Source organism: Engraulis encrasicolus, chromosome 18, assembly GCF_034702125.1.
Source record: "Engraulis encrasicolus isolate BLACKSEA-1 chromosome 18, IST_EnEncr_1.0, whole genome shotgun sequence".
NCBI classification, from domain to species: domain Eukaryota; kingdom Metazoa; phylum Chordata; class Actinopteri; order Clupeiformes; family Engraulidae; genus Engraulis; species Engraulis encrasicolus.
This window is the reverse complement of record NC_085874.1, coordinates 37,120,101-37,141,455: the sequence shown is the minus strand read 5'-3', so window position 1 is coordinate 37,141,455 and position 21,355 is coordinate 37,120,101. Positions and strand designations below refer to the sequence as shown.

Genomic DNA, 21,355 nt, shown 5'->3' with positions numbered 1-21,355 from the left:
AGAGCACAATCCCCCAGGCCTGAAAGCTAACCCCACAGACAGACAGAGGGGCAGAACGACAGGGAAAACGAAAGAAAGAAAGAAAGAAAGAAAGAAAGAAAGAAAGAAAGAAAGAAAGAAAGAAAGAAAGAAAGAAAGAAAGAAAGAAAGAAAGAAAGAAGGATGGACAGACAGGCAGGCATACAGACAGGCAGGCAGGCAGGCACATGGACAGAGACAAAAAAACAACATGGGTAGACAGACACACAGACAGAAATAGAACGATTGAGGCACCAGTCAAGGGACTGAAAGTTGAAATGAAACAAAAAAATGAATAGCAAACAATAAGAACAAAAATGAGAGAAATTAATATACATGACAGAGTGTTGGTTATAAGTGTAAGTTATTCTAATTTATTTCATGAGTGGCTATGTTTGGGTCTCATAAATACACAGTCACTCATGCTAATAACAAAAAAGTATAGGGGAGGAGAAAAACTGAAGGCATATAGTAGCCTACATTCCTGACCATATGGACCAGCTTTTTTTATTTCTCAGGTATGTTGTTGAATGGATGCCTAAGACAGCAAAGCATACATAATTGTTTGTTAAGCACTGTGGATTACTTCTAAAAGCCACGGCCACCCACGGACTTTCCTTATCGGACGGCCAGACAGGACACCTCTGGAAGTCACTCAAAGAAAGAAAAAATGCTTCCTGTGGCATGGCAAATGACAACTGGGGTTATCAGCTCATTTGCATACAAGGTCAGAGCAGAAATTAAAATTTACAAGAAAAACACGACTGTTGATCAAATTGACTTGATAATTCGTTAATTTAGAAGGCCCATTATACTGGGCTATAAAACGTTTGGAAGAAATGTGGAGCACTTTAAATAAATAAATAGATAAATAAGCTGTCAACTAATTCCTCTATAGTGTTGAGAGAGGAATAATTAACCGTTAGGTCGCGTGTTTGCGCTCGCTTTACTCCTGCAGGGGGTCTGTGGTGTGGATAGAGACACATGGTTAATCTTTGGCTTCGCACCTCACCTACAGCGCAGGTATGCCGCTGCTTTTTTGCACGGCACAGTTGACTGACATCCCCAGCGCAAACATTTGTCCTGGAATCGCGCTCGCTCCTCCCCCGTGGAGCTAGCGTGGCGAATCACACTGCGCCCGTTGCTCTGGAACCCTTCCTGCTTGAAGCCGTGGAGTTAAACTTACGCAGGAACAGTGAGTGGAGATCCTTATCCACACCGTGCCACGGCCAGATACCCGATCGTGCTTGGATGGCGGGTTGAAACCCGATCGTCTGATGTGCAGCCCAAAACCTGGAGGAGTGACTTACCGGGACGCGTTAAAAATGTCTTCTTCCTCAAGCGAGGTCATTTGCGCCGATGAAATCAAGAGGGAAAGCACAAGGGCACTGGAGAATCGGGGGAGTGTCAAGCTGTCAGTGCTGGAGCCTGCGGAGTTGTCTATGGAGAATGCAACTTCGACCGCAGCCGGCGATGCGGTCCGAGCCGAACTTTTGGAGTGCTCCCCTTCATCCCTTGCCTTCTCTCCCGAACAGGTAGCGTGCGTCTGCGAGGCGCTGTTGCAAGGGGGCAATGTGGACCGCCTCGCCCGGTTCCTGTGGTCCTTACCACAGAGTGACCTGCTGCGAGGCAACGAAAGCATCCTGAAAGCCCAGGCGATTGTGGCTTTTCACCAGGCTCGCTACCAGGAGCTTTACTGTATTCTGGAGAACCATCATTTCAGCCCGTCCAACCACTCTGCGCTCCAGGACATGTGGTACAAGGCACGGTACACTGAGGCAGAGAAGGCGCGGGGCAGACCGCTGGGTGCCGTGGATAAGTATCGATTACGCAGGAAATATCCTCTACCTAGGACTATCTGGGACGGGGAAGAAACTGTATACTGCTTCAAAGAGAGGTCCAGAAATGCGCTGAAGGATATGTACAAGCGGAACCGGTACCCGTCCCCTGCCGAGAAGAGAAACCTCGCCAAAATCACTGGACTTTCTTTGACACAAGTCAGCAACTGGTTCAAAAACAGGAGACAGAGGGATAGGAATCCGTCTGAGGCGCAATCAAAAAGGTGAGACAAAAATAGACTAAGTCCTACAAACATGTTGCCTGATAAAATGCAAAGTCATCCTAAACTCCCCAAAAAGTGTGTGTGGTTTTGTGTATATCCACGTGTATAGGTCATTTCGCTGTTCCAACACTTGCCGTGTACTTTCTCTGTCCTTGAGGTCATTTTCCGTAAATGCACATTTCGATTTGAAAAATGACATAATAAAAGTGTTAAAAATGTCACGTATATAGACAGGGAATCGTGTGTAGTGTGAGGAAATATGTCCTAGGCACGCTCCTCATTGTTTTGAAATTTGAAGCTTTGGCTGTTTAAATGAGGTGTCATTTTAAAAACTAGGCCCTACATAGGGCGCCCCAAGGGCTGTAGAATAACTCCTTCAAAGTTCACTCTTATTTGGACAAATGCAACATTACTTTTATATGTATTTATCTTCCAATAATGCACGACTTTTAGTATAAAATATTGCACGTTGTAATTAAATCCAATAGTCATGTATTTCCAACTCATGGAGCCTAATTGGTTTATGGCTTAGCCTAGTTGGAAATGTTGATTTGACGGCTAAGTAACGCCACGAAAACCAACGAAAACAAAAAAAGGGCGCACTGTGTTAGTTTAAACTCCCCCATTCAATTATCATACGCATTGTTGCTGTTTGTTTGTGGATTTAAAAGCACTGTTCCCCACCCTTGTTATCTGTCCAAGTCATCTGTTTACTCTTTTACCTAACGTTGACGAGCCGCCCCACACAGCCCGTAGCTTGAGGCCGTTAAGCGTCAGATCTATTTTAGCTGGCTTGTATATCCTATATTTGTGTACTCTATTCTTCACCGTGGGAGTAACCCTTTCGAGCACCTGGTTGACATGTCTGCAGGGCCCACAAATGGGGGTCGGAAATACCTACCATTTGTCAGCGCCCACAAATGTCAATGTCATGCGTGGACCCGGGAGCAACTTCGGCTGAGTAGACGATTGCTTTTATCATAAATAATAAATCTCACGTCTTGTATACGGGAGGTCAAACTTTTCCGTCTACGTCAGGCGTCGATGTTTTTTTCCTCCCTCCAAATGTCGCGGAACCGTGATGGCCAAAAGAATAACCGAAAGATCTTAACTTTAGAGTGTCCTATATTCGGGGGTGAAAAAAACGCATGGACGCAGTGTCAATAAGCCCCTTTGTACAGCTTGCTCACCCCGGCCAGCCGCTACACGACGAGCTTGCAGCTGCTTCGGTCACTAAAAGCAAGCTACCCAAAGGCCGCAGTGAACGTAGGGCTTTTTCACTTGTGTCCTTTTGAGGTGAGAGCCCAATTTGGAAATCTGACTCAAGCGCCTAATCCTGGCAGCTATTTCTCTCCCCATTTCTTTGACCTGTTGAATTCAGTGTCAGTTGAAATGCAACAAACTTCAGTCTGTAGGTGGACTGCTATTTGAAGCTGAAACTCAGAAACACAATTATGAAGAACTGGGCTATTGTATAGGAAAACATTGCGGTTTATTGGAAGGTGGAAATTGGAAATGCATCTGAAATTAATATAGCCATCAAATAAAAATCAATTATCATAATTTGTAACAGATTAGACATTCTGAGGATGAGTTTGTAACAAATCACCAAATACTATTACTATTATTACTATATTACTACTATTAAATGCTATTACTATTGCTATTACTAATACTATGACTTAATACTGTAAATGCAATTCACATCACCTCTTTTCCCACCCAACGAAAGATGTCAATGTGATGTTAAGCAGACTCATGCAAGAGAGCTCTACACACTACAGACCACTCTTGATAGTGCAGCAGTGCGAGCACCATTGGACTTCACTAAAGCGATTTTGATCAGTAGGCTACTTCTGCTGTAGCATGTGCTACTGCTGTGTCTCACCATGCAGGCCTCTCCCCATAAGCTCAGCATGATGATTAATGGGCCTACATTTAGATTGGCACTCTCTCTCTCTCTCTCTCTCTCTCTCTCTCTCTCTCTCTCTCTCTCTCTCTCTCTCTCTCTCTCTCTCTCTCTCTCTGCTCTATGGACAGCATACAGCACTCTCCAATCCACCACTCCATTGTCTATTGTTTTGAGGCCTAAGTGCTTGTATTCGCTCTCTCACTCACTCACTCACTGGCTCGTCGCTCGTATAGTATATTGTACTGTAGGCTCGTAAGGAGTACGTCAGCTCATAGGCTACACAACAAAACCGCTGACCTCCAGCTGAAAGATTTTGATGAAGTAAGGCTGTTTTTAGTTGACCCATGATGGAGCAGAGCCAAGTGAGATCGTCTGAGGTAAGAGGTGCGGGGGCCTAACTGGAGTGAGCCGCCTGCCTGTCTCTCTTTGTCCCTTGCTCACCTGATAAAAGGCCTTTGGTGAATCCAAAATGGCTCCCTCATTCCCTATAGGCTTACTACATAATTCACGAAGTAGACTACAAAACTACCCACACTCGTCAAACATGGCGCCTCCCTTGTTCAGAAGCAGAATGAGGTGAATAGTCAGGGAGTGGATATTTTACAATAGAATACATTAAATAAGAAATAAGAATATCCTCTAGTTATCATCACAATTAAGTACAGTGGTTGTTCAGTTTTTTAAAAAAATTAACCTTGTGCTGTTGTTTTTTGTTATTGTTGTTTGTTGTCATCTCTCAGCGAGTCGGATGGCAACCACAGCACGGAGGACGAGTCCAGTAAGGGCCACGAGGACATGTCCCCGCGTCCCCTGTCCGGCAGCTCGGCCGGCAACGGGCCCCAGATGGTCTTCTCCGACGTCAGCACCACCGTCATCCAGCAGATCGGCGACGTCAAGATGGCCGGCGGCGGCGCCATGGGCTTCGGCGCTCTCTCCGCCGACCTGTCCGTTGCCGCCAACTCCCACTTCCTGAATGGCGGCGGCGGAGGTGGATACATCCACCCGCACAGCAACAACGTGCTGCTGAACGGCCTGGGCAGCGGCGGCCATTACTTAACCTTTGACCCTCAGCGGAACACCCTGGCGCAGGAGAGACTGCAGGGCGGTGGCGGTGGTGGTAATGGTGGTTCGTACGCCTCATTCGCTCTTGGGGGGATGACTGACACAACAGGAGGAGGAGGAGGAGGAGGAGTGGGGAAGCTGGAGGGGATGCAGGGTCTGGTCTCACACTCGGAGGACGGAGTAGCGTCGTCAGTGGTCACCTTCACTCCTTCGTCATCGTCGTCCTCCTCTTCGTCCTCCTCTACCTCCGGACTCGCACACCTGGGCAGCTACAGTGTGGTTCATGTACCCGGCTCGGACGCTGGCATGAGCTTACCGCCACTCCTGCTCCCTCCCTCCTCCACAGCGACCTCTCATGGTAAGTACTGTAGAGCCGTCGCTATCAATGCCCTGGCTAATACTGCTAGCCATTAGCCGTAGCGCAGACGACTAAGGTGCTGTACTGTTAGGGCGGGAGGGGGGGAGGGAACCGGGTTCGAGTCCAGTCTGAGGTCCCGATTCTTCCCCATCTCTCTTTCCTGCTACTTTCCTGTCACCATTTTCTCTGTGCAATCTCAAATGAAGGCATAAAAGCGGACCAAAACATAAATGCAAAAATATTTTAAAAGATACGTGTATTTGGCTGTAAGATTGTATAAGCGTAAGACAAAGCCCACACACTATCCACTCTACTTCCAACTACTTTTTCGTTTATTTTTTCATATTTTCTAACAGGTCAGCATGACTAAAATGTGTTAAAGTTATAACAATATTAATAGGTGCATGTGGAATGGACAGTGTGTGGGAGTTTGTTTTACACTTTTGATTTAACCTTGCCTATTTGTATGCACTTGTCTGTATACAGAGGTGTGCAGAAGGCACTCCATCCATAGAGACACCGATTGTAGCCAAAGACCATGTCATGGACCATGTGTGCCCTGGAGTGAGCTTGTGCCTATCTAGTTGCCAACCCAATGAGACCCACCTGCTTTCTTTCTGGGTCTAATCATTTTGCGTTTTTGGCTATTTGGGTTTTGGAATAGCGTTCAACAGCTAGGCACAGTAAATGTGCGCAGCTCATAAGCATTCATGTTATACAGTGTAGTTTTCAGAAATTGACAATAAACTTTAATATTTAGCCTTAGAAATATATACAACAATCTACAAAGGTATACAAATCGATTTGGCTTGTCGTGTGGCTATTCAAGAGGTTGATCATGGTTCTCTAAGGGTCTGTTTTACAACCTTCAGGCAAGATATAGCATTCATCCAAAAACTACATCAAAATTGCTACATCTTAGTTTTATTTTTCCACCATGTTGGCCGTTTTTGCATTAGCATGTCACACCCTCCCTTGCCGATCGTGAGTTCCTCTCACCTAGCACTGCTGGATTGGCCATAGTACATACAGGACATTCTCCCAGAGGCCTGTTGCTGATTTTGGTGCAGACTATATTATAAATAATAATGGTCCAGCAATCCACCCTTGCAAAGTATTTCAGTATTCAGGCTCGGTGGCTCAGACAGGAGCATTTACAGGACATCCATTAAATGCAAATTACAGCAGCGGTCTTGGCTGGAAAATGCCCGGCCTGACCTTTCGCCCTAGTTCAGCCCTGTCCAGCCTTTTAGACAGTCCAGCAGCAACAAGGGGCCGATGATCACATCTGATACCAATGTTATTATGCATCTCTGATAGAACAATCCAGTCCAGTGGCGTCTGGGTGGTAGGCGAGTCAACTCTAGTCGTCTCCTCTGAGCATTGCTTCTGGCAGCTCTGGGCTGAGATGTGCTTGTCAAGCGAACCCCTGCTAATTGCCCCATTACTGGAGAGCGTATTATGACAGCATGCTTTATGGAGTTTGGCTTGACCAGCAGATCGTCCCGGGGAAGACGACGGATGGGGGGGTTAGGGTTAGCAGGTGGCAGGGGAGAAAGGGGTCAGTTGTCCAGGGCCCAGGGATAGGGGGGGCGCCTCCTTGAATTAGGTCCTCATTACATTCAGGGCTCTAAATTAACACCAGCCAACCGGCTTAATGCTGGTGAAATTTCAGTTTGGCTGGTAGAAAATACCAACTTACTAGCCACTTTGACCCATTAGCGAGTGTGTGTTTGGCTAGTGAGATTAACATCTACTGGCCATTTTGGCTGGTAACGAAAAAAGTTAATTTAGGGCACTGATTACATTGTATGTGTTAGGTGGGGTGGCATTCAGATGACTTTGCCCCGGGCCTTGCCAAAGCTAACAGCGGCCCTGGACTGATCCTCTCCCTATGCCCCATCCAGTCTTCCATTCCCCCCCTCCCCCTCACTTCACATCCCATCCACTCCACTCCTCTTCCCTTCTCATCCTCACACAATAGTTTATCCACCATGATGTGGAAAATTCGAAGTGATCGAATACATAGTGGTGAATAAGTAAGCAAGGAGGTCTTGAGCAATGTAACTTACTGTGTGAAGTGAACGGACAAATGTTGTGAGCTTTGTGTGTGAGCAGCAAGACGTCTGGCAAGAGTTTTCAAACCACAAATCTATTCCATAGTTTCTATTTTTTGTCTGTGATACTACAGTATAATCTCATGGCGAATGTGCAGTTGGCTCGTGGCAAGATCATAACAGTTGCTATCGTCACCACCGAGAGAGAGAGAGAGAGAGAGAGAGAGAGAGAGAGAGAGAGAGAGAGAGAGAGATCGTACAGAAATGTCTAGTAGTCTGTTTTTAAGCCTTTTTTAAACTATTCCACATAGCAAAACTTAAAACTACTGTAGCCTAGCACCACAAATGCATGTACATGCAGTACGTATTAGCCTACTGGGGTGCGTTTCTCGAAAGCATAGTTGTTAGTTGTAATTGCAAACAACAAAGTAGCTAACGTAGTTAGCAACTATGGTGTTGAGAAACGCACCCCTGGACTGAAGAAGAAGAATGGCCAAGTGGCAAGTATAGGAGCCGTCCTCGGCCTCCTCGGCAGTGCAGTGCTATCCTCACCACCCTTAGCCCTAACCACTCACTAATGGCCCTGGCCATGAATATTTTATGGCCACATCAATGAGAGAGTGGGGCTGGCGACTGGAGTGTGGCTCTCCCAGTGCAATCCCTCTCTCTCTCTTTTTCATCCTTTAATGTGGAGTTTATGATCCAAATAAAAGCTAAAGCCACCCTTGGATGAACCTTCGCCAGCCAGGGTTTGCATTGTGTGGGGAGAGTCGAGTGAGGGAAAAACTATTTCAGACCCAATATTGTAGTTATGAAGGGAAAGGAGGAGGAGGAGGAGGAGGAGGAGAGGGACAGAAAAAGAGAGAGAGAGAGAGAGAAAAAAAATATTCCCCCAAAAATATTACACATTAAAAAATATTAAAAACGGTTGTAGCCAAAACCTCTGTTCTCCAACAGTGCTTACCCAGTCAGATTTTTACTGCAGACCAAACCCATGAAATGAAACGCGGCCACAAAAATGACACTTTTGATTTTGAAGCCCTCTGCAGGGAAATGCTGGAAGACTGAATGTCTGGCTGATTTTGTGGCATGCCATTTCCTTTGTTTACGTAAAAAAGGTTTCAGAAACAAACAACGGGAGTCACAAAACTCAAAAAACATACGTGACTTAATAGTCGTATTTGAGTTGGGCGGCTGTGGAAAAGCAACTAGGGGCAGCCGCAATGGCAGGTCACTGGCAGGCGCGAGAAGAAAAATGTCTAGAAAACTCTCCAGAATGAGGAGAAACTGCCGATAAATTAGAATAAGGAGAGAGGGGGGCGGAATAGAAATAGCACAATTTTTTTTCTTCTGATTATTTATCCAGTTTGAAAAGAGACTTGGGTAGGGTCCAGTAGCTGTCACCCAGGGAGAGAGGAGTTCCAGGGAGGTTGTCCTGGACTTTGCCACAGGCAGACACACACACACACACACACACATGCACGCGCATGCACACACACACACACACACACACACACACACACACACACACACACACACACACACACACACACACACACACACACACACACACACACACACACACACACACACACACACACACTGAGAGAGACAGAGGAGAAGGTGTTTCATTTTTACTTTGGAAAAAGCAACAAATTCTCTATGGGTACTAAAGGGGAGTTTCAGTCACAAGTGGTTGTACGTGTTTTGATATATCTGTGTACAGGTTTGAGAGAGGGGGGGAGAGAGAGAGAGAGAGAGAGAGAGAGAGAGAGAGAGAGAGAGAGAGAGAGAGAGAGAGAGAGAGAGAGAGAGAGAGCATAGCAGAGGAAAACAGGCAGACAGAAATAATTGTTTAAACTTGCACAAACAGGCGGATGAAACACAGATCCAAATGAAGGTATTGTGAGCCCTGTATTGAAAAGATGAGAGGTGAAAAGGAGAAACGCTAAGTAAACAGCATCCCCAACTGTCTCTATTCAGTGCAACTGACATGGCTTTCTGTCTTTCTGTCTTTCTGTCTTTCTTTCTTTCTGTCTGTCCTTCTTTCTTTCTTTCTTTCTTTCTTTCTTTCTTTCTTTCTTTCTTTCTTTCTTTCTTTCTTTTTTTCTTTCTTTCTTTCTTTTTTTCTTTCTTTCTTTCTTTCTTTCTTTCTTTCTTTCTTTCTTTCTTTCTTTCTTTCTTTCTTTCTTTCTTCTAGTTGTTGAATATAAGGTAGATGTGGTTGTGTGGCCTCATTCTCCACTCTCTCTCTCTCTTTCTCTCCTCTCTCTCTCTCTCTCTCTCTCCCTCTCTCTCTCTCTCGTTCCTCTGCACTTTCTCTGGGCCCTGCCGCCATAATGAGGTGTGAGGTGAGGGGCCTTCGCCAGGCCACATAGACGGGGCCCTCTGGCCCTCTGGTTGTCCCCACTCTTCCCTTCCCCCCCACCCTCTCTATCTCCCTCTCTCTATCTCTCCTTCTCCATTCCCCTCTCTATCCCTTTCTTTCCCTCCCTCCATCCATCTGTCCATCCACCCCTCCACACACACATACTGCAATCCACCCTCCTCTCCCTCCCTATCTCCCCATCTCCATTCCCCTCTCTATCCCTTTCTCTCTCTCCCTCCATCCCTCCATCCATCCATCCATCCATCCATCCCCCACACACACACATACTCATAAACCCAGATGAGGTGACAGGCTAAGCAGTGGCAGAGTGTGGGGTGAGCCCTGGACACAGACTCCCCGGGTAGATGAAAAACACTCTGCCTTCTAACCCCCAGACAACCCCTCACACCCACCCCAACCACCACACCCACCCCAACCACCACTTCTTTCTGTTTATCTCTTTTTCTCATCTCTCCCACTCCTCTCCTCTCCATTCTTCTCTCTGTGCTCCACTCTTCCATGCCCTTCTCTCCTGTCCTGTCCTGTCCTTTCCTTTTCGCTTCTTCTTGTTCTGGTTTTCTCCTCTATTTCCTTTCCTCTCGTCCTCTGCGCTCCTCTCATCTCCAGTCCATTCCTGCTCTCATCTTTCCTCTCCCATCACTGTGACATGTATTCCTTCAGCGGACACTTTTAGCCAAACAAAACTTCACTTCACCACCAGCAGCCACTTCCATGAAGAGAAGATGATATATACAAACAGCTTTTTTCATGCCTCCTGATGCATTTGTCATCTGTCTTTTCGAAATCACTATTTGTCTTTATTTTATGTTTAACATATGTATTAGGTTCATTATGTCTAACTGTTTAACTTAAACACTTAAGATTTTACATGTCTCCAGGCAAAAGAAAATCTCAAGTGTTTATTTTATGTTGTTGCCTTCCGATTTATGACAACTGTACTGGATATTAATTATATAAATAAACATATAATATGACTCGAGTAAATGCTATAATGAATGGGAAACACATGGTGATCATCAAGGAATGCTGTGTGACATTCCAGTAGCCGTAAGTAGCACTGGTAGTAGTGCATACACCAGAGGTGTCAAAAGTAAAAGTAACAGTACATTTGTAGTGTAATTACAACACTAGCACATGTCATTACATAGCTGTTACACCATTTACTCCATTGTACCTAATGAGATAGACGGACTGTGTTGTTACTGAAAAACACTGAAAACCCAACAAGGACCCACCACAAACTTGATCCAACCAGTGCAGAGTTAGCTGATCGTAAGACAAGTACACAGGTCTACTGGTTACTCAGATAAGTTATTTGTGTTGGAAGGAAACTGTGTTTCTTTTTTTTACTTTTACTTTTACTTTTGACACCTCTGGCATACACACAGTAAATGCGGTGTGAATTCAACGCTTACAAAGTACTCTGGGACCAAATACACTCTAGAAGATGTTAAATCAACTCTCAAAGTGATCATTAACACACTATAACATTGCAGCCACTTAAACGTAGAAAAAGTAAGTTGCCCTGCTGCCTTAAGTTTGTGAGTGAGCTCAACTTGAGAAAGCCTCAAGTTGAGTTGATTCTTGAGTTGAGCTAACGCACAAACTGACCACTTTATGTTTACGTAACTGTCGTTTATGCAATTTACCATTTTACGTTTAACTGTCTTGCAGTGTTTTAAAGTGCACTGCATTTTTTAATTGTGTAAGTAGTAGTGCATGAAGACAGAAGAGCAGCCAGCCAGATACCATGCCAGTCATGCAGTTCACTTCCAGTCACCTAATCCATGTCCTCCCTCGTTCCCTCCCTCCTCTTGCCCGTCCCCTCCTCCTCCTCTCCAGGCACAGCCCCGCTGGGCGGCGTGGTCAGCGACAACCCCCAGCAGGCCTCTTCCTCGCCCGTCCTCTACACCCTCACCCAGGCCGTGAAGCAAGAGCCCCTGGAGCACGGCGTGGGAAACCCCAACCACGGCGCTGGTGGCTACTCCTCCTACCACCAGACGGACATGTCGTCGCTGGACCAAACGGGCCACCTGGGCTACACCGCCTCGCTCTTCCTCTCGCCCAGCATGGCCGCCCCCACCGCCGCCACAGCTGTCGTGCCCTCGCCCTCCTCTTCCTCCTCCTCCATCTCCATGTCCACGTCCTCCTCCTCCATGACCACCATCACCACTACCGCCCTCTCTGGCGCGGAGGACCACCTCTCTGGCGTCGGGGCCAGTGTGGGCCAACCCCACGCCACCCGAATCCTCCACCCAGGCGAGGAGGTTGTGGGTGTAGTGGGTAGGTCGGTGTTGGAGACCTCCGACTACAGGGACCACAGCGGGGCGCTCACGCTCTCCGAGACCCTGGAGGTGGCGGGGGGAGCCACGGGGCCAGCGGGGGTGGGGGCGGTGAGGGCAGTGTGCGGAGATCTGGAGCTGGAGGGCAAAGAGCTGGCCAAGCTGCAGACTGTACAGATGGACGAGGACGGCAACGACCTTTGACCTCTCTCTACTATGGTGCATCATCATCAACCCTCTGATCTTCCGTCCTCTTGTCATGCCTCCGTCACGTCCCCCCCTCCCGATGATGGACCTTTTTTCATGTGATGTCAGACATCTTCGATTCAATGCATTTGTAGCAGGACAAGTAGCACCCAAATGGCATAGACAAAAAACTTACACCCCACTGTTTTTTTATGGAAACCGGTAGTCGTCTTTTTTCCTGCCTCGCTTTGAAACGAGACGTCGTGAAAAAGGCGAATTAGTGACTGTGAACTCGACACTAACACAACAACCTCTCCGTCACACTCTCTATCCCTCCGTTTTCTCTCTCTCTTTTTCCACCCACACTCTCGATGTTTCTCGCTTTCTGTCTCTAACTGTCACTGTGTTGCACTCGTTTTGCCTCGGTCTATTTCTCTTTATCTTCCTCTATATCTTTCTATGTCTCTCTCTTGCTCTATCCGTCTGTCTCCCTCTCTCTCTCTCTCTCTCTCTCTCTCTCTCTCTCTCTCTCTCTCTCTCTCTCTCTCTCTTGCACTTTCTCACTCTTGATATGCAGTCTTTTTTAGCTAAGAAGAGCCATGGCACTCAGAAGTGAGAATGTATTGTGTGTATGATAAGAGTATTTGAACATGTATGTGTGTGATATGTGTATATGTGTGTGCGTGTGTGTGTGCGTTGGACACGGGTCTTCCAGATTCTGTTTCTGTCTGTCCTGCTGTTCTATCTGTCTACAGTGTGACTCCTCTACAGCTCTCTCTCTCACACACACACACACACACACACACACACACACACACACACACACACACACACACACACACACACACACACACACACACACACACACACACACACACACACACACACACACACATAAACGCACACACACACACACACAGACACGAGCGTCAAGAACATGTCTGTGTCATCGCAAAACCTGACAAGGAAATGTGAAAAGAAAATACTAAAACTGTCAAAACCTAATGCATTGCAAAGAAAACAAAGACAAACCAAACAAAACCAAAATAAAAGGCGGGGGAAAAAATGTGGGGACAAAACAAACGAAACAGTGCCTTGTCATCCGAACAAAAATGAAAAAGATAAATGTGGCCCCCAGTCAGTGCAACTCTCTCCCCGACGGCTACAGAATGTACTACATACAGGAGGGGATACCTGAATTCTATGGCACATCTTCCCTCTGTAAACACCCACCGGAGGAGAGACAAGGGAGGAGAGACAAGAGAAGAGAGACTGGAGAAGAGACCGTCCCGTCCCATGGTGGGGGAATAATAGGGGTGAAGCGAAACCAATGACTGGATATCAAGCACAGTGTACAAACTTTAGCAAATGAACCTATTCGAACAGGGGGAAAGAACAAGGAAAATGTGGTACTTCTGTGGCATAATCCCTGTTTGATATCACTCACTTGGTGATGTATGTGGAGAAAACGATTGTTGTGTTTGTCTTTTTTCTTTGGTTGTTTATTTTTGTATGATTTGTTTTCTGCTTTTGTTTTTTTCTTTTGGAGTGCTGGCATTAATGTGAAGACTATGTCTTTTTTGGCTATTTTATTTGAAAAGCTTTAAGGGCTTGCATTTACACTACGTACATTTGACTGTGACACAGGGTAAACCGACTTTACATGCATTGCTGTACGGTATGTCTGTTCCGAAGTTTACCCATCAAAACCTAAACTTAGCCCTCAAGTGTAACTTGTCTTACGTGCCTTTGTTATAGAGATAGAGAATCATTATTCTAAAGTAATATTATAGCATAGAGCAGAAATTGTTGATTTAATGTTGTTTTTTGGGGAGAATTTCGTACCCCAAAAAAGTTGATGAAAAAATAGTGAATGATAGTACTTTTTTCAACTGTGTGAACAAAAAAAAAATGCGTTGACATTTCAGGTTGCAGATGCGTGGGCACATGAAGAGTTTGTGAGAAAAATTGTCCAGGGCCCTGTTTGTCTCCTACATGAATCTATCTTTGAAAAATCTTCCAAAGCGATTAACTAATTATCAGTGACTTTTCGAGTGGCACATAGCATCAACTCTTAACGCTTAATGGGCGCTGTCCATGTAGACAGTTCTGAAAACTCGTCTAACCTTTGGATATATTGGGAGCCATTATATAAAGGAGTCATATGATAAAATCCGTGAAGCATAAAGCCAGATGAACTTTAACATAGAACATTTACGGACTGAATTTATGGACCGACTACAGTTTCTCTCTCTGTCTCTCTGTCTCTGTCTCTCTCTCTCACACACACACACACACACACACACACACACACACACACACACACACACACACACACACACACACACACACACACACACACACACACACACACACACACACACACACACACACACACACACACACACACACACACACACACACACACACACACATAGACAAAAATATAAACCAATGTGATTAACATCACCTGTTTTTCCTTGTTTCATAACTTTGCCCATTATGAAGCCTGAAACTGGTACAACTAATCCAGAATACATATGTTAAAAAATGATTACTTAACTTATGCTTCTGGGAAATGTGATAAAATGCAAGGTCATTGTTCTAAGGAAGATTCTGCAGGCACAACAGGGCCCTGGATTATTTTGTTTTTATTTCCTTGAACTGGCATTATGTTAGCAAGACATGACAATATGCAATGACAATGAGTATGCAGTTATGTTCAAGCCACTATTACAGATTTGTCCAAATACCTCCCTCGTACCAAAAATACTCAAATGGGTTTTGCTTTGTTTGTTGTTTTTAAGAAAGAAAGAAAAGGAAAACAAATGGCTTAAAATATGAGTTCAATGTTTAGAAATGATAAGAGCTTATTTTTCTAAACCCACCACTTCCCCCCAATTAAAATCTTTATATTTGTACAGACAACTCAATGAGTGTCCTGGATTTTTCTTTGTCTTTTTTTAAAAACTGGGCCACCATGTTCAGTCTTTTACGGAACCCTTTCGCTTTACGAGGTCAGCAAAAGAGGAAGTGACATCATGCTAGAGGAATCGGGCCGTTTGGAGGGGGGGGGGGTTGCGTGGGGAAGGTTGTACACATGTAGGTAAGTTGTCTCCCTGTGTCAAACCGATGACAGGCGTGACGTCAATCCTAGAGGAAACTTAAGACGGTGTCCATTTAAAGGGATTACGACGAGCCGGGCCGGACCTCCAGTAGGCCCTCTGGGGCTGGCTACGACCACAGACATTACTAATACATGGACGTATGCGAATGCCGTTAAAACACAGTCATGGGGGCCCTGGCTCGTATTCCCCCTTATACACCGTGGGCATGTCTGTGATCGTTTGCCAATGCCTGTCCTCTAGCTTGCTGTGCAGTCGGCAGTATATAAGGCTATACTCTGAGAAGCTTGCCACGTTGCCGAGTGGCAGGTGTAGCCTTAGTCATTATTCAAAGGCCAAGCAAGGAGCCGTGTCACAGCGAGAGAGAGAGAGAGAGAGAGAGAGAGAGCTGGAGAGAGAGTAGACGTTACATATCTGCTGTAGTATGTTCCCTTCAAAGGCCAAGCAAGGAGCTGTGTCACACCGAGAGAAGAGAGAGAGAGAGAGAGAGAGAGAGAGAGAGAGAGAGAGAGAGAGAGAGAGAGAGAGAGCTGGAGAGAGAGTAGACGTTACATGTCTGCTGTTGTATGTTCCCTTTTTACATATAGTACAGCCAGGGCCGTAACCAGACATTTTCAAATATCGGGGTCAAATACTGCGTGCTGTTGTATACTGTACATTTAGAAGGCTTCAAATACTTCAATCAAACTGTTCTGTTTGTTTTCATTATACACTGCCTTGAGGATAAATGGGAGTGTTGTATACAGACAGAATTTATCATTGTTGATCATATATCAATTTTCATCATAGATACATTTTACATTACTGAAAAAAATACAGAGGACATGACCTCTGTGTCCTCAATGTTAGTTACGGCCATGAGTACAGTATAGTACAGTGGTAGAAGCAGCAGACTTCTGTGTTGATAAGTGACAGCGAAATTGATGGCTTAGGCCTTAAGGCCGAGGTCCTCACTCCTCCTTGCATTCGGCGGTTTAGAAAGCAGGTGAGACGTGCAAGAAAGACTGATGGGTTTTTTGGAGATTATTAAATCTCCCCGGAAGCAGCATATGAGGAGTCAACTGCAGTAACTGACATTTTCCCGTGTACATGCAAGCCATAGCAACTGAGCTTTAAAGCCCATAAAACATGATTCTCACACTGACATGATGACCCTGTGAACTAAGCTGTATACCCGAGGAAAGGTGTGTGTGTGTGTGAGTGTGAGTGTGTGTGTGTGTGTGTGTGTGTGTGTGTTTGTTAATTACACAGGAGATGTAGGTGTTGAATAGGAATTCCAGGAAGGGAGCATATTTGGTTCTCTTGTGCTGAGAAAGCTCTGATGTCAGACGGGATGGGAACATTTCCTTCTTGCCGCTGAGCTCGCTCTGTGTCACCGGCGCCTGGGCATGCGAGTCACAGCTAATTGAATAGTGCTCAGGTACTAGGACACACACACACACACACACACACACACACACACTGAGGCGCGCGCGCACGCACACACACACACACACACACTGAGGCGCGCGCGCACACACACACACACACACACACACACACACACTGAGACAAACACACACACTGACACACACACACACACACACACACACACACACACACACACACACACACACACACACACACACACACACACACACACACACACACACACACACACACACACACACACACAAAGCAAAGGGGGAAAAAAAGACTGAAAGGTAGAGCGAGCGTCTTTTGTTACCTGTGCATAGGTGACCTGGTTGCCTTGGGCAGCAGATTAGCAGATTGTCAGGTATCAGGTGGCGCCTTTTGGAATATTGAAGAGCAAGAAAGCGCCATTGTTTGGGCCTTTTGAAGGAGTGGGGGAAAAGGGCGGGGGTGGGGTGGGGTTGGGATGGGTGCGTGGTGGGTGAAGGCGGGAGGGTGGTTTTGGTGGTGGTGGTGGTGGTGGTGGTGGTGGGGGGGTTATTGGGGGGACCAAGGTCCAGAGTGGAGAGGGAACATGTGGTCTTCATGTCTCGCCGCCACTGTGGACAGGGCCTTTTGTGTGTGTATGTGTGTATGTGTATGTGTGTCCTAAATAATGTGTGTATCTACTATCTGTGTGTGTGTGTGTGTGTGTGTGTGTGTGTGTGTGTGTGTGTGTGTGTGTGTGTGTGTGTGTGTGTGAGAGAGAGAGAGAGAGAGAGAGAGAGAGAGAGAGAGAGAGAGAGAGAGAGAGAGAGAGAAAGTTTGACCGTGTGTGTGTGTGTGTGTGTGTGTGTGTGTGTGTGTGTGTGTGTGTGTGTGTGTGTGTGTGTGTGTGTGTGTGTGTGTGTGTGTGTCTGTGTGTGCATATATGTGTGTCTGTGTATGTGCAAATGGTTGCTCCAGTGCCTTGTCATCATCAATGTGGCACTCCATTTCTCTGTGAATGCTTTTTAATCCAACTCATGGGATACGCAAAACTACAACACACAAAGACTCTTCACTTAATTTTATTGTACCGTGTTTTTTGTCAAACAATATATTCCACTGTGTTTATATCCATATTACTACAGTGTCAGACTTCAATTTGCCCAATTCTTTGTCTTCTCATGAGGTCAAGTACTATTTATGTACTTTTTTGGTCATTCATTTATAATTAGGAGAATGGACATACTTGTAAACCAAATCCACACATTGTAGTGGTAAGTTTGTTTGGATATAGACCAAAAAATTACTATTAATATATTACTGTAAAGGTGCACTGTGTAGGATGGTGGTCAGAGTAGGTATTGCAACTATACTGCCCATTGAAAAGGTGCTGTTTATTGCCAAATTCGATCTTTCCATTAATATTTACTAAGTAATAAACTACTATTTACAAGTTTGACCAAAACACATTGAGTTTTGCAGCTAAAAATGTCTATTTCTGGAAATTCAAAATGGTGGACAATGGAGAAGATCCCCCTTTTCATGTATGAACATTTCAGTTTTTCTTGCAAGAATGAATACTTTGAATTTGATGGTGGTGGTAAGTATTCATGAAAAAGGAAACATTTGTGAATGGGCAATATGAATTCTGGAAATAAACTACTAAAAATATTACACTCTGCACCTTTAATGTTCTATGAAGCCCAGTAAAACGAACAACATACTTCTAGCCATAAAACAGCATGGTGTGGCCAAACCAAGGAACAGAGACGGCAGGTATAACTCAACATTATTTCCAAACATCACAATAATTCATGACAGCTTTCGGGAATGAGGGAGTGTGTATACTCCAGGGAGAAAGAGAGAGAGAGAGAGAGAGAGAGAGAGAGAGAGAGAGAGAGAGAGAGAGAGTATAAGAGTGCAAAAGTGTGAGAAAAAAACAAGACACAGAGAGAGAGAGAGAGAGAGAGAGAGAGAGAGAGAGAGTGAAGGTGAAGAGAGAGAGAGTAAAACAAGCCAGAGAGAGAGAGAGAGAGAGAGAGAGAGAGAGAGAGAGAGAGAGAGAGAAAGGTGAAGAAAGAGAGAGAGAGAGTAAAAGAGTGCGAAAGTGAGAGAAAAACGAGGGGAACCCCGGAGAAGTCGTGCTTATTAAAGCGCCTCCTCTCTGACCTTTGCTCTGGCTTTCAAAGCGTGACATTTTAGTGCACCGCACCGCACCGCGGCAGATTGGGAGCCGCATGTAACACGATTCCATCCCCCCCATCACCACATACACACATACACACATACACATATGCACATAAAACATACACACACACATACACACGATTCCCCCCCCCCCCCCATTCACCACATACACACATACACATATGCACATAAAACGTACACACATGCACACATATGCACATGACCGGCGTACACACATACACACATATGCACATGACCGGCGTACACACCTACACACACACACATGACCGTACACACATACACACACACATGAATGCACACACACACATAAACACATATGGACACACACACACACATGAACGTATACAGCCACTCATACACACATGTACACACTTCATTCCACCAACATCACCAAACACCCCCGGCCTGCCCAACGTTACTCCCTACAAGTTTGTGATCCACCCCCCCCCCTGCCCCCCCACACCACCCTAGCCTGACACATACCACCCCCTCCACCACCACCACCCCTCCTCCTCCCCCGTCCGACCCCAAAATGTACCACCCTATTCCCCCCTGCCTCCCCCAAAGTTCACTGGCCCCCACCCATGCCTTTGCCAAAAAAGCCTCCCTCCCTCCTCGCCTCTGCCACTCTCACCACCCACCCATCCCCACTCCACTCGCCTCCCCCAAAGCACCCTACTCACCCACCCACCCACACCAACTCGACCCTCTCCCCCCCAAAACCCTCTGTGTAACCCCCACAGCCATCCAGTCCAACTCGCACCCCCCCCTAGACCTTCGTGTACCCCACACACCCACCCACTCCAACATGACAACCCCCCCCAAAACCCTCAACTGCCCCCCATGCCCTCCCAGCTCAGAGCCACAACCGCCCCCCCATGCCCTCCCAGCTCAGAGCCACGGCCGCCCCCATGCCCTCCCAGCTCAGAGCCACAACCGCCCCCCCATGCCCCCTCAGAGCCACGGCTGCCCCCCATGCCCAGAGCCACGGCTGCCCCCCATGCCCCCCCAGCTCAGAGCCATGGCCGCCCCCCATGCCCTCCCAGCTCCGCCCCGCATGCTCTTCCAGGTGAAGAATAAAACTCACACTGTCACATATGCACGGTGGGTATACTGTACCAGACTGCGTGCACTGTGTATCTGTAGGCACACATACTGTAGACAGACTGTATATGCACACATACATACACTCACACACAGAAACATACACTCACAGACACGGACACACACACACGGACACACATTATGAACCCTCATCCGATAATGCACAACTTTGTGCAACCACAAGCGCACACATACATAAAACACACGTATCCTACACAGACACTTAACTTCTACCTGTATTTAATTGGTTACCTTTTTGACTGACACACACACTCACGCACACGCACACACACATACACACACACGGATACACATGAATAGCACACACACACACACACACACACACACACACACACACACACACACACACACACACACACACACACACACACACACACACACACACACACACACACACACACACACACACACACACACACACTCTTGTCTTCCTCATCCCCCCTCCCTCCCTCCTTCCTATATATTCACTGTATCTGTAACTTTCTCCCTGTTCTGCAACACGTACGCACGAGTCGACTAAGTTCATCAGGGCATGGGTGACAGAAGTCCACTCTTGCTAAATAACGACAGCTCTTGCAGTAAAAAAAAGGACGCGCCCCAACATGAAATGTTATGCTTTTGCTTCCTCCAACCCCCCCCCCCCCTTCCTCCTCCTCCCTCCTCCTCCACCTGTCCTTCTCTCCTCCTCTCTTTTTTTCATTCCTCCTCTTTCCTTTCTCTTTAGTTTGGTCCAGGTTTCTTGGTCCATGTCCCTTGATGCTGGTTTTGGCTTCGTATACAGTAACTTCAACAGGTGTCCAAATAGAGACATGAGGGTGAATGCATATTGTTGGAAAATAGGCTAGATTCTGAGGTCCTGAAATATAATGCATTGTCTTACAGCAAGTTGTTCAGGTATTCATTTGTGTTTGCAGGCAATTCTACAATATTTGGGTATCATTAAAACATTAAAATAAATGTGTCTTGTTTTCTGCGGGTGGATACGCAAACCATTGAGTAGGCCCAATGACCCCATGTGACAATCATGGGATGCGGATGTTGAGTAAGTGCCCCATTCTTTTAGGAGAGTCTACAGATGTCATCAAAACAGTATTGTGAGACAAGCTGAAACCCAGCATGTGATGTTTGATTAACTGATTGCTTTTGAAGGAGTCTGAAGTCCATAGAATACCCTGGAAGAACAGCAATGTG

The 21,355-nt window shown here is 46.1% G+C and overlaps 1 protein-coding gene across 1 annotated transcript; it reads left to right on the top strand.

Moving 5' to 3' along the window:
- The first annotated feature begins 400 nt into the window (after nucleotides 1-400).
- six4b (SIX homeobox 4b) lies at nucleotides 401-14,602 on the top strand. Its single transcript, XM_063223568.1, has 3 exons — nucleotides 401-2,080; nucleotides 4,733-5,412; nucleotides 11,701-14,602. Exons 1-3 carry the CDS (start codon nucleotides 1,296-1,298, stop codon nucleotides 12,342-12,344), a joined length of 2,109 nt encoding a protein of 702 aa, XP_063079638.1. The 5' UTR covers nucleotides 401-1,295; the 3' UTR covers nucleotides 12,345-14,602.
- Nucleotides 14,603-21,355: the final 6,753 nt, after the last annotated feature.

Bases quoted from the DNA above. Each gene is read 5' to 3' on its own strand.
- six4b (XM_063223568.1), top strand. From the start codon at position 1,296: ATGTGCAGCCCAAAACCTGGAGGAGTGACTTACCGGGACGCGTTAAAA. The intron at 2,081-4,732 runs GTGAGACAAAAA...GTCATCTCTCAG, and splicing joins TCTGAGGCGCAATCAAAAAG to CGAGTCGGATGGCAACCACA. The intron at 5,413-11,700 runs GTAAGTACTGTA...CCTCCTCTCCAG, and splicing joins CTCCACAGCGACCTCTCATG to GCACAGCCCCGCTGGGCGGC.